Source organism: Chelonoidis abingdonii, chromosome 11, assembly GCF_003597395.2.
Source record: "Chelonoidis abingdonii isolate Lonesome George chromosome 11, CheloAbing_2.0, whole genome shotgun sequence".
Lineage (NCBI taxonomy): Eukaryota > Metazoa > Chordata > Testudines > Testudinidae > Chelonoidis > Chelonoidis abingdonii.
Genome location: NC_133779.1, coordinates 18,495,929 through 18,508,725, shown reverse-complemented (window position 1 = coordinate 18,508,725; position 12,797 = coordinate 18,495,929). Strand labels below are relative to the sequence as shown.

The window sequence follows — 12,797 nt, the reverse complement described above, 5'->3', positions numbered from 1 at the left end:
GGTCGATCGATGGGGCGTGAGGAGGAGCCAAGAGTGGTTCTCCCCTCCCCACCCAGCCCCCCCTCCCAAGCCGGGAGAGAACCAGAGTCCTGGCTCCCAGCCACCCTGCTCTAACCACACCCCACCCCCTCCAGAGCCAGAAAGAAACCCAGGAGTCGGCTCCCAGACCCCCCCCCCCCCCCTCTAACCCACTCCCAAGCCAGAAAGAACCCAAGAGTCCTGCTCCCACCCACTGGTTCTAACCACCAGCCCCCACTCCCCTCCCAGAGCTGGGGAGAGAACCCAGGACCTGGCTATCGCCCCCCCCTGTCTAACACCAGCCCCCACTCCCTCCAGGGGAGACCGGGCCTGAGATCACCCCGCTACCAGCCCTCCGGCTGAAGACAGTATCTAGTCCGCCCCCTGCTCTACCACACCACCCACTCCCTCCAGAGCTGGTAGTGATAGTGATCTCAGCATGTGTATCTACCTTCCTTGCACTGCTCATCTACTGCTTCTAACCACCAGCCCCCACTCCCCTCCCAGAGCTGGGAGAGAACCCAGGAGTCCTGGCTCCCAGCCCCCCTGCTCTAACCACCAGCCCCCACTCCCCTCTCAGAACCAGGGAGAGAATCCAGGAGTCCTGCTTGTCCTTGTGCCTTCTATGACACACCCTTACTGCCCCCGACAAACCCTCCTTGCCTTCGCTGACCGTGTCAGAGCCAGAACAGAACAGGGGACGCGACCCGGTGTCCCTTTCCCCTCCTGCGTTAGTGGACGCCTGCGTCTTGTCCCCCGGCCTCCCCCCCGTGTGGCTGCGTGGAGGCCAGGAGATCTGGGGCGAGGCACCTGCTAAGGAGGGGGAAGAAACGCACAGAAGTCAGACCTCCCATGGCCAGCAAGGAGAGAGGATTTCGGTGTGAAAGAGCGCAGCGAAACTGCCCTTCCCCTGTGTCCGCGGAGATCTCCGTCCGAAACACGGGAGGATCTGTGCAGCGCGGGGGGGTGGGGAACGAGCCAGGGCCTTTCTCCTCTAGGGGGTGCCAGCTCCCCCTTGGGCGCCAGGATGGGGGACCGGCAGGCTCGGGGGGTGGGGAATGGGGCACGGGCCCTGTCCCCACTTGAGGGCGCTCACTCCAGTCCTGTCTCCCCAGAAGCGCGAGGGATTCCTGCAGCCCGAGTTCCGCACCTTTGCTGTCGATCCCCAGATCACATCGCTGGATGTCCTCCAGCACATCCTCATCCGCGCCTTCGACCTCAACGGGTGAGTCCTGCCCCAGCCACCAGGGACCTTTGCCCAGCACTGGTGGGTTAGACTGTGGGGAGATGGGAGCCAGGACTTCTGGGTTCTCTCCCCGGCTCTGGGAAGGGAGTGGGGTCTTAGTGGTTAGAGCAGGGGGTTGGGGAGGCTGGGAGCTAGGATTCCTGGATTCTCTCCTGGTTCTGGGAGGGGAGCCAGGGTCTAGTGGTTAGAGTTGGGAGCCAGGACTCCTGGGTTCTTTCCCCAGTGCTGCTATTTCTGGGGTTGCCTGGGAGTTGGATCCTGACTGAGGATGGAGCTAGTGAAGAATTTGAGGCTGTTGGGAGCCAGGGGGCAAAGAGGAGATTTGGGGGACAGATGAGCTCATTCGGTCTGAAGAGCTAATGGGGGACCCTGCGAAAGGAGGGAAGGCAGGGGGGCCAGAATGGCTGGTGAAGGACTCCTAGAGAGTAGTGGTGGGTTCTGTATGGTTGAGGATGCCTCCCGTTGGGGTCCTTCATCATGGCTGACAGCAAACCTAACGAGGCAGGGGAGGTTCTGTGTAGCCGATGGAGGACCTCAAAGGGGTGTGTGTCCTTACAGCCAATGGGAGACCCCAAGGGAGCAGTGGGTGGTTCCGTGTGGCGGACAGAGAGAGTGCAGAGTTCTGTACTGACGGGGGAGCCCGAGGTACCGGGAGGGGACACGCTGTGCCTGGGGTGGTGTTGTCCTGCGTGCGTTGGAGCCAGTCACCTCCACCTCCCCCAGGAAGAAGAACTTTGGGATCAGCTATCTGGGCCAGGAGAAGCAGGGCCAGGAGACGTACCTGTCACTGCTGTCGGACTGGGACCTGGCCACGGCCTTTGCCAGCGCCTCCAAACCCTACCTGCAGCTCCTCGTAGACATCAAGCCTTCGGAAGACAGTGAGTCACTCTGGCAGGGCTAGGGACCCAGGAGTCCTGGCTGCCACCCCCCCCGGGCTCTAACCACCAGACCCCACTGCCCTTCCAGAGCCAGGAACAGACCTTGCTAACTGTCATGTGCTGCTCTCTCAGGCCCTCTGCTGGAGGACTGGGACATCATCAGCCCCAAAGATGTCATCAGCACTGATCTGCTCCTGGTGGAGAAGCGGTCCCTGGCGGCGGCCGCCCTGCCTTTCACCCAGACCATCATCTCCCAGGTGGGTCGAGAGGGGAAGGGGAGGAGGATGGTTCAGGTAGGAAGCACCGTAAGCTACATGGGTGGAACAGAGTTCAGAAGAGAACCCAGGAGTTCTGGTTCCCTCCCCACAACCCCCTGTTTTAACACACTAGACCCCAGTCCCCTCCCAGAGCCGGAGGTAGAACCCAGGAGTCCTGACTCCCGCTCTCCTGCTTGCTCTTAATGGTAGCTGGGCACAGCTCTGTTGTCCCAGTGCTAGGATCATCATGGTCCAATGAAGTCTCCTACTGCCTTGACCTCCCCTGCCTGCTCCCGTGCCTCAGTTTCCCCCCATACAGTGGGGAGGATCCTGCCTGCTCCTGGCATCCGCCGTGCCTTGCTCTGAGCAGGACTCGGTCAGTGATCCCGTCTCTTTGCCTAGGTGGGCCGGACGCTGTCGAAGGTCCAGCAGGCTCTGAGCTGGTCCTATGGGGAGGACGTGAAGCCGTTCAAACCGCCGCTGAGTGACTCCGAGTTCCACACCTACCTGAACCATGAGGGGCAGCTGAATCGGCCTGAGGAGCTGCGGCTGCGCATCTACCATGGCGGCGTGGAGCCCTCGCTGCGCAAAGTGAGTCTCTGGGGAGTGGGGCTGGAAGCCCGGACTCCTGGGTTCTCTCCCTGGCTCTGGGAGAGGAGTGAGGTCTGCTGGTTAAAGCAGGGATGCTGGAGCCAGGACTTCTGGGTTCTCTCTAGCTCTGGGAGGGGAGTGGGAGCTAGTGGTTAGAGCAGGGGGGCTGGGAGCCAGGACTCCTGGGTTCTCTCCCTGGCTCTGCGAGGGGAGTGGGGGCTGATGGGTTAGAGCAGGGGGGCTGGGAGCCAGGACTCCTGGGTTCTCTCCCTGGCTCTGGGAAATGGGATACCAGGGCTAGTGGAGATGGCATGTCAGGGGGTGCTTAGCCATGGAGGAGAGATGTCGGGGTGCGTGGCACAAAGGGGCATAGCATGCCTGGCTATGTGGGACATTGCTTGGCGCTGAGACCCCTCTGTGCCCCCCAAATCGCGGTGGGATGCTGGGAGAGGCAGGGTGGGTCAGAGGCAGCGTGATGGGATGCTGAGAGGTGGCGGGAAGATGCCGGGTGTTGAAGGTCCTTTCTCTGCCCCCCAGGTGGTGTGGCGCTACCTGCTGAATGTCTACCCGGATGGGCTGACGGGCCAGGAGCGCATGAACTACATGAAGCGGAAGACGCGGGAGTACGACCAGCTAAAGGGCCAGTGGGCGGAGCGGGCCAGCCCCGAAGACCTGGACTTCATCCGCAGCAACGTCCTCAAGGACGTTCTCCGCACGGACCGCACCCACCCCTACTACGCCGGCTCGGAGGACAACCCGCACCTGACTGCCCTTCACGACCTGCTGACCACCTACGCCGTCACCCACCCACAGATCTCCTACTGCCAGGGCATGAGCGACATCGCCTCGCCCATCCTGGCCGTCATGGACAACGAGGCCCACGCCTTCATCTGCTTCTGTGGCATCATGAAGCGCCTGGAAGGCAACTTCCAGGTGGACGGCGAGGTGATGTCCCTCAAGTTCTCTCACCTCAAGCTCCTCCTCCAGTACTCGGATCCTGAGTTCTACACCTACCTCCTCTCCCGGGGTGCTGACGACTTCTTCTTCTGCTACCGCTGGTTGCTGCTGGAGCTGAAGCGGGAGTTTGCCTTTGAGGATGCCTTGCGAATGCTGGAGATAACCTGGAGCTCCTTGCCACCGGATCCTCCGGAGAAGGAGGTGGAGCTGGTGGGGCCGCCGGCCAGGCTCAGTGAGAGCGGCCAGCCTGTCCGCCAGCGCCACATGCTGCGGCCCACCTGTAGCTTCGAAGCGACTGGGGACCAGCTTTGCTTGGAGGAGTCCGTAGCCCGGCCCTCCTTGGAGGATCCCGGAAACCGGCCTTGTCTGGAGCAGAAGACCTTATTGAAGCAATCCAGCTTTGGAGAATTCAAGTACTACAGCGCTCGTGATGACAGCTCTGAGGAAGAGCCTTCGCTGAGATCCCAGCGCTCTATGGAGGAAGAGGAGGACTTCTGCAGTGAGCAGGACCCCTTCCTCCAGCTCCCGGCCATGACCAAGTCTTTCTCCGCCCCGTCCCTCCGGCTCCTGACCCCGCCCACGCCCTCCCGAGACTCCACCTCCTCCCCTTCACCCCTCCCCGGCAGCGAGAACAGCGAGAGCCTGCCAGAGGAGAAGGGAGATTTGGCAGGTGACACGCCATCCTCCTCACCCAGCAGCCCCCTCCCCGCCGCCCCGTCCCCAGCCACGGTGAGCTTGCCTCCGCCACAGGAGTTCGGCAAAGGCAACCCCTTTATGCTCTTCCTCTGCCTGGCCATCCTGCTGGAGCATCGGGACCACATCATGAAGAACAACATGGACTACAATGAGCTGGCCATGCACTTCGACCGCCTGGTGCGCCGGCACAATCTGGCCAAGGTGCTGCATCGGGCCAAAGCCCTCTTCGCTGACTATCTGCAGTCCGAGGTGTGGGACTCAGAGGAGGGGGATGAGGCGGCCGCAGAGTCCCCAGCCGTCTCGTGACACCCCGCCCCCCCCACTCTCCCACCACTCCCCATTCCAGTGGCCTCCTTGAGACTCATCACAGGTCAGCCTCTCTCTTCCCCCTGGATCTAATGGTCTCCTTGGAAGATCCTTTGTGAACCAACCAGGATCTCTCCCCCCTGTGGGCAGGGCCGGCGCTACCATTTAGGCAGCCTAGGCAATCGCCTAGGGCACCAGGATTATTCAGGGGGCGGCATTTTGCCGGGGGGGCGGCAGGCGGCTCCAGTTGACCTACCACAGGCATGCCTGTGGAGGGTCCGTTGGTCCGCGGCTCCGGTGGAGCTGCCGCAGTCATGCCTGCGGACGGTCGGCTGCTCGCGCGGCTCCGGTGGACCTCACACAGGCATGCCTGTGGCAGCTCCACCAGAGCCACGGACCAATGGACCCTCCGCAAGAATGACTGCGGCAGCTCCACCAGAGCCACGGACCAACGGACCCTCCGCAGGAATGACTGCAGCAGCTCCACCGAAGCCGCAGGATCAGCACAGGGGGCGGCGAAATGGCTGTGCGCCTAGGGCGCGAGAAACCCTAGTGCCGGTCCTGCCTGTGGGATCCCCTCCCTCCATCCCCCTGCAGATCTAATGATCTCCCTGAACATTCTTCACGAACCAACCAGGATCTGCCCTTTCCATTGGCATCCTCTCTAATTTCAACTATCTCCTTGGAAGATCCATCAGAGACCAACTAGAATATCTCCCTCCCTGGGAGATCCCCTTCAAACACCCCCTGGATTTAATGTTCTCCTTGGAAGATCCTTCATGGACCTACCAGGATCTGGCCTTCCCAGTGGGTTCCCCTCTAACCATCCCCTTCTGACTCCAGTGATCCTTTTGGAAGATCCATCCCCTTGGAAGATCCTTCAGAGACCCAACCAGGATAGGCCACTCGGACTCCGGTGCCTTTTTCTTTTATGTGCATTAGCGGATCCGGTTTTTAGTTTCTGTCTCTGCTGCGGCTGCAGCCTCTGACAGTGTCGCTGCCCAAAGCTGGGGAGCACTCCCAGCCCCCCCGGCCCCAGATATTCAGATGCCACATTGAATGTTAAGACTCTTGACCGCTGGGATGTATGTGCGCTTTTCTGTTCCACTTTTCACTGGCTCATAACTTGCCCAGTTCCCTTTTAAACCAAGTTGCCCAGTCATGGTATATTTCCTCCTCCCATGAAGAGATCAAGCGGAATTTATTCCTCGCTTTGGAGGAAGACCAGACATCAGCTCCCATGATGCAAAAGGGCAGGAATCCGGGAATCAAACAACGTGTGATCTCTGCTGGCTTGCCACTTCCGTTCGGTAGCTGTTTCCCTGAGCAAACGGACCCCAGTGGCTCCTCTGATTTGCTTGGATGTAAAACTAACCAGAGCTCTTCGATCAGCCGAGTCTTTCTGTTCCTGGTTTTAACGAGAGATCAGCTGTTGATAGAGGCAAGACCTGCCCGCATGTGGCTTGACTTCTGGGGCAGGAGCTGTATCAGTGGGGAGAGGGGCGGGGTAGAGGTATCGCAAACAAAACCATTTCCGTTAATCACACCTCATCGCGCTGTGTTAGGATTGGCTCTGGTGTGTGATCTGCTGATGGCCTCTCCAGAAGCAGGTTCTGATCTCGGCTGGGCCAGCATCAGTCTGGAGCTTCTCTGGATGCTGCCGAGATTGGAGCCTCGCTCGTTTCTATGACACAGGCTCGGAAGCGGTGCCTGGCCTGCATCAGCCGTGCCAATCTGGGAATTTCTGCAGACGAAGATGTCTTCCAAACATCCTCTTTTCCCTTCGTGTCCACCCGCAGTTGAGCAGGGCTTGATCAGCTGGGATCTAACCCCTGATGCCTTTTTGTTTCAGTAGCATCCGTCTGCATTGGCCTTATCTTAGCTCAGAGACTCACCTCCTACATCAGCGTCTGTGTTGGATTGCCTGGCTCATGACAGCTACGGATATTTTCCCCCTCCGGATATCGGCCCCTCCTATCGTCCCAGATCTGGGCTCTTTGTACGAAGTCTGATATGAATCCCTTAATGCACCTACGTGGGGGTTCGAGTCTCTAAGGCAGATGAAGCAGAGAGCTGGCTGTGCCATAGCAGAGAAGGGGATTTTCTCTAGCTCCTATTGGAAAAACAAACAACAACAAGGGGAAACGTGCCTGCTCCAGTTCCTGAAAGGGAGCAGCCTGGCCACTAGAGGGCACTGGTAACTCACCAGAAATCAGCCTAACTCTGGGCTTTGGAGATCTGAGTTCTCTACCCCAGGGCAGCCCTGGGTTGTGAGATCCCCCAGGATCTAAATAGGGATGGAGAGAGAAACCGGACGTCCCCGCGGTGTCAGTTCAGGGGGATCTTTCTGGTGATCTGGGGGATCGCCAGAGAGTTGGTACGTAGCCGTGGTACCGGAGGGACCGGCAGGGAGAGGTCGGATTGGTAGGCATCTCTCAGGGGGTGTATCTGGCGTGTGGGAAGTCCCGAGGGTTTGACCTGCCCAGAGCCTGCACCAGTGGGGCCCCTGTCCCCCGCCCAGAGCTCCTACACACCTTCCCCCCCCCCGCCTCCCCAAACTTGCCATATCTGGGGAGAGAAATTGATTACGACTCAGTGTTGTAACTGACCATCGGTGGCAGCAGTTGATGCTTCTCTGGGCTGATGTGCAGGGGGCTGTCAGCCATGGGGCGGAGGCAGAGGGGACTGGCCCCTCCCTCCAGATTAACTTCCCCCTTAATTACAACCCACAGCTAGTCAACTGTAGCAGCCCTGCCTTGGTCAGTTTCACACCCCTTGGCTGGCCCAGCTGTAACTGACTAGCTGCAGGAGCAGTCTTGCGATTCTGGGCTCGCCAGCGTCCCATTAGGTGCGACTGGCCCCGAGCCCGATCGAGATGTCAGTGGGCCCTGCTAAAGGCCCTTCAGTTCTTGGCCACTTGTCTCCTTGCGAGCAAGGTTGGCTGGCTTGACTGCCCGGCGCTCTCCATTTATTGTGCTCAAGGGGATTTTTCACATTTGACCCGTGTTGGTATCTTCTCGCCTTTGGCTACCTCCAAAAAGCAGTGGCTTTAAAGCACAATGTTCTTCCTTGCTCCGCGGCCCCTTCCCTTGTCCCGGGAGGGAGTCGGACGCAGTTACAGGGAAGGGAGCCACTTGGGCTCTACCCTGGATCGCGCATAGGCCAAATCTTAAAATCAGGTTCCAGATCTTGCTAGCGGGAGTGAGGGGCAGAGGTGGGCAGTTATAGGGCTGCAAGGCAGCAGTGAGGCTCTGTGGGAACAGGGGTGCCCAGGTGGTCACCCCTCAGACCCAGGGGCATTTGCCTCCCCATCTGTTGTTGGCTTCAGCGTCTTGTCAATGCCAGGAAGGCGCCTGACTCCGGTGTCCAGCAGAATGGACCTAGCACATGCTCCCGCTACACCCTATTGCGGGAGAGTGTGATGGGCTGACCCCAGTGGGTGGTGTGCTCCTTGATAACCCATGGGGGGCAATAGCGATCACTCTCCTCCACCCTTCCCGTGCCCCGCGGGCAGCCCCACAATAGCTTAGCCCCGAACAAACACACACCAAGCCCTGCTCTGCTACTTTGGGGCTAGATCAAACCTGCTCCAGTGGGATGCTTCCTCCAGAGCTCCCAGCGTGAGGAAACAAGGAAGCCGCCAGTGTGTCTCTGACAACTCTGGTGATTTGTGCTGCTTCCTTTGAACAGGCAGGGGGTTCTTGGATTTCACCGCCAGAGGAGGGTCAAACTTCAATCTCGTGGACACTCGTGTCCTTAAAACACCTCCATCCTCACTGCCAAGGTTAGGATCTTCTGATCGCGGCCAAGAAACGGGGAGTCTCTTTTCCAAACCTGGTCAGAAACCAGGCCCTCGAACGAACCCTCGGCATCTGTTCCCGAGCAAGACTTGGCAGGATTGCTCGTCCCCTTCCATTTTGTCTCTCCCCACCCTCTCCTTGCTCTGGATTTAAATGAGGCAAACGCCCTGGTAGGGGCTCCAAAGTTACTATCTGACTTGTCCATGACCCTGCTCGTGGTACCACCCAATATGAAAGGGTGCAGGGAGGAAAAATGTTTTCCTCTTTCAATTAGAAAGTGCTCAAAGACCAGCTCCCGAAGTGGGGAAGTCAACAGTGTGATGCTGATTTCCGCCAGCCGAGCATCCGGGGCCCATTCTTGTGTCTAGTCCATTGCATTTTTGCATCTAATCAGTTTCAGCCTCAGACCGAAATATAGTTAGGTGGGGCAAGACTTTCCACCCCATGCCTCAGGGCTCAGATTGCTCCAGGCTGGGCTTTCAGATCCAGCGTTTATTTGCGGCATGAGGAGCTAGCTTTGGGGTGTGGTGGGTTTTTTAGAAACAGAGGGAAATTGGGGGTGTGAAACTGCAAAGAATTGTCATTGTGACTGACGCTGGGGTCCAGAAAAGAGGAAACTGCTTTGGCATTGAATGGAAACTGACCCGATTCTGATTTGCCTCTAATCTAAGGGGATTAATCTCAGCTACGCCCAGAGGGGGTGCATGCTCTTGGGGGAAGATTTGTGCCAAAGAGGTCAGGAGGGGCAGGTTGCTACCGTCTCAGGCCCAGGCCCTGGAAGGTATTCAGGTGCTTAGTGTAATACCAAAATCAGAGCCAGCATCTCTGAAGGTCTCCAAGTCTAAATAAGAGCTCGATTTTCCCCAGAGCTCAACAGCCGACGTGCTCAGCTCTTGGGAGAAATTGCAGCTCTTTAAAGTTTTGCCTTTGATGCATCAAAAAAAAAAACTCTTTAAAGCTCCGATTTGCTCCATGGAAGTTGGTTGTCTTTGAGTTTCTGCCAACGGACGAGGCTCCAGGGGCAGGCTGGGCACTCCGTTCCATTCCACTCGCAATCCATTCTCTGCTTCCCTGGATTTAAGTGACACAAAGGACTGGCGGGTGGGAATTTTCGAATCCGGCTCCAGCCGCGCTTTGCCTGAAAGCTGGTTCTTTTAGATCCCCGGGGCTGCTTTTCAATCTATATCAACTGGGCTCGGGTGAAAGCTACAAAGCCGTTTCTGGCACAGTCAACTGGGAGGCTGCCGAATCTGTGGGGGTCTTGGGAGCAACGGGGGACGGTTTTCCAAGTAACTAAAACACCCTGACGCCCACTTCTGTCTCCCCCAAATTCATTGGATTATAACTGGTGATGACTTTGTATTCTCTAGCACTTGGGACAGGTTTATCCTGAAATGTTGCCTGAACCCAGGCTGAGATTGTTGGTTTATGGGTCTCCAGATGCCAACTTTCCCCCCAGATCTTGTTCCTAAGAGCCTGGTTTGTCTCCTTTGGAAACTGCCAAATTCATCTTCGAGAGACATGGAGGTTGGGTTGGGTTGGAAAATGCCACGTGTTTAGTAGGAAACAGCTGCTATAAAGTCTTTGCTCCACCAGAGTCAATAGAATGAGGAGAGTTTGTTCTCTGACTGTCAGGCCCGATCTGGTTTTCTGCTCCCCTCACTAAGGTTTCTGACACTTGAGATCATTAAACCTGAAGGAATTTTGAATTGATCCAGTTTCCAGGAGGTGCTATTTCTGTTTGGGTCCACAGCTCCTGGGTAATTTCACTCCTTTGCCTAGTCAGTTTCACCTGCTGAACTGGCAAATTCCTGGGCAAAAATCCGAATTTTAAAAATCAATCCAAGGAATCGCTGATTTTTTTTCTTTAAAAATCTTTGGGGATCTCAATATTTAAAATCTGAGACAGATCCTAGCTCCCTGGGTGCTGGGAAATCAGATCTCTGGGTATTTTGCCATGGGGGCTAAATTAGCAGTTGGAATCTCAGCTGTCATTGACTGCAGGAGGATGTGAGCCCCCAACCCCTCAGAGCCCCCCCCGCTTAGCGATCTGACTGATTTTTTGAACTGGATCAACCTCAAATTCTTTAGTGATGTTTCCAAAAATTCCAGCAACGTTTGCTGCTCGATCGCCCCGCTGTGCTGGGATAGTGTTGTTATTGTAGGGCCTACTGTGTTTTCCGCTTCCTGGCTTTGTGATGGGGGCCCTGTCCAAACTCCTCCTCTGCTGCTGAAATCCAGGCGCCCGTTTGATCTCTTTGTAGATGAGCCGCAGAAGCCAATGGTGCTGAGTTGTGAATATTTTGTTTGGTGTTCAGCCTTTCCTTATTTCGTGCTGCTCTATTTATTTTGCCAACCTTCCAGGCTGTGAAGTTTATTTACCTGGCCGGGCTGTTTAAACAGGACAAAGGTTCTGAAACAAAGTTGGAACTCACTGGGTGGTGCTGAAATCAGCCAGCTGGAGTCTTCTCACAGGCTTTGCTTCTTTCAGGCCCGCTGCTCTTTCAAGATCTGGGACCCCTTTGAAAAAGAAACGTGGCCCTTGCACCAGGAATTGACCGAGCAACTTCTGGCTATGGACTCTCTAAAAACTGCAGTGGATTCTGGGAGGGAGGCTGGGGGAGCAGCCAGAGGAGTGGATGCAGCTAGTTAACACTGTCTTGGGTGGCTCAAGGTGTCACTTTCAAGGGGGATTGGGTGCCTCATCCCCCCCCCCCCCAACGGTGGCGATTTTGGATTCCTCTGGGGGAAAGACCGAAGAGTTGGATTCTGCTACTGTTAACGGCCAAGCGCCTGGAGCTCTTCCCCCTTCAGGCTGCCAGCGATTCGATCTCTTTCTGCCTCCCAAGCAACTGAGTTCTGTAACCGACCAAAGGAACCCAAGGAACCAAATCTAGCTACAGCCGCTGTGGAGTGCGGCCGGGTGGGGCGTTGGTGTGGTGAGAAGGGGACCTGGCCTGGATCAGGCTAGGTTTATGGACTCTGGGTCAGCACAGCTGTTCCATCCCCTGTATATATCCTCTGTACAGTTGGAGACCCCAGTATGTTCCTAAACCCCCACGCCCAAAGCTGGACTTCGCGAAGGGGGTCCCGCTCGGGCGTGGGAGTGAATGTGCTACAGGAATGAAAGTGGAAATAAATGGAGGAAAAAGTGGATGGTTGTGGCCAGGTTTGTTCATGGGCAGGGAAAAGAGAGAGGAGGGAGGCCCCAGGAAGGATCCAGGAGTCCTGGCTTCCAGCCCCCTCCTTCCCCTGCTCCCCGAGCTGGAGAGAGAACCCAGGAGTCCTGGCTCTCACCTCTAGCCCCCACTCCAAGAGCCTGGGAGAGAACCCTGGAGCCCGGAGCATCATGTTACTCCAGTTAGAGCCAGAAGCCTTCGCTCCAGTCTGGCACCATCCCTGTGAACTGTCGAGGGGAGGGGGGGCTAGTGGTTAGAGCAGGGGGCTGGGTGCCAGGACTCCTGAGTTCTCGCCCTGGTGCCCGGATGGGAAGGGGGGTCTAGTGAGTTTGAGCAGGGGGCTGGGTTGTCTATATCACCACTGCCTTGCAATGGATGCACTCAGGCCTGTGGCCGTGTGTGTCATGTTCTCTGTACTGCAGTGACCTGATGGGTGATCCCCCCTCCCCCTTCTCTCTCGCTTTGAGGCAGGCTGGCACATCTCCTTCCTAGAGAGGCAACCTGGCCCCTGTCTGGGGGAGAATGTGCTTCTATCTGCCTAACACCCCGTCCCCTGGGGCCATTTTTCAGATCCACCCACAGCCCCATCCAGTGTCTCCATGTAGCCTGGGGCCCCAGAGCAGTTTAATAAGGGAGTTTATCTGCTTGGGCTCAGACCAGGGGCTCCCTGGGGTCTCTCCTGGGCTGGGTGGCTCTGGCTCTCACCGTTTCTAACCTGGCTGGGGCTGAGGGTTGGCGCCTCCCTGGAGTGGCAGCTGGGTGGCCGTGTGCTTCCCTGAGATTGTGATGGCCTTTAAGCCCCGGGGAATCAATTGTCACAGCAGAATTTTTAAACAAAAATTGAATGGGGTGATTCTAGTTATAAAGAA

General features: G+C 57.2%; 1 protein-coding gene across 1 annotated transcript; it reads left to right on the top strand.

The window, feature by feature from the left end:
- Positions 1-504: 504 nt before the first annotated feature.
- On the top strand, positions 505-11,903 carry TBC1D25 (TBC1 domain family member 25). The gene is made up of 6 exons (XM_075070770.1): positions 505-984; positions 1,137-1,243; positions 1,988-2,142; positions 2,275-2,399; positions 2,802-2,990; positions 3,528-11,903. Exons 1-6 carry the CDS (start codon positions 871-873, stop codon positions 4,947-4,949), a joined length of 2,112 nt encoding a protein of 703 aa, XP_074926871.1. The 5' UTR covers positions 505-870; the 3' UTR covers positions 4,950-11,903.
- The last annotated feature ends 894 nt before the right edge of the window (positions 11,904-12,797 follow it).

Bases quoted from the DNA above. Each gene is read 5' to 3' on its own strand.
- TBC1D25 (XM_075070770.1), top strand. From the start codon at position 871: ATGGCCAGCAAGGAGAGAGGATTTCGGTGTGAAAGAGCGCAGCGAAAC. The intron at 1,244-1,987 runs GTGAGTCCTGCC...CACCTCCCCCAG, and splicing joins CGCGCCTTCGACCTCAACGG to GAAGAAGAACTTTGGGATCA. The intron at 2,143-2,274 runs GTGAGTCACTCT...CTGCTCTCTCAG, and splicing joins CATCAAGCCTTCGGAAGACA to GCCCTCTGCTGGAGGACTGG.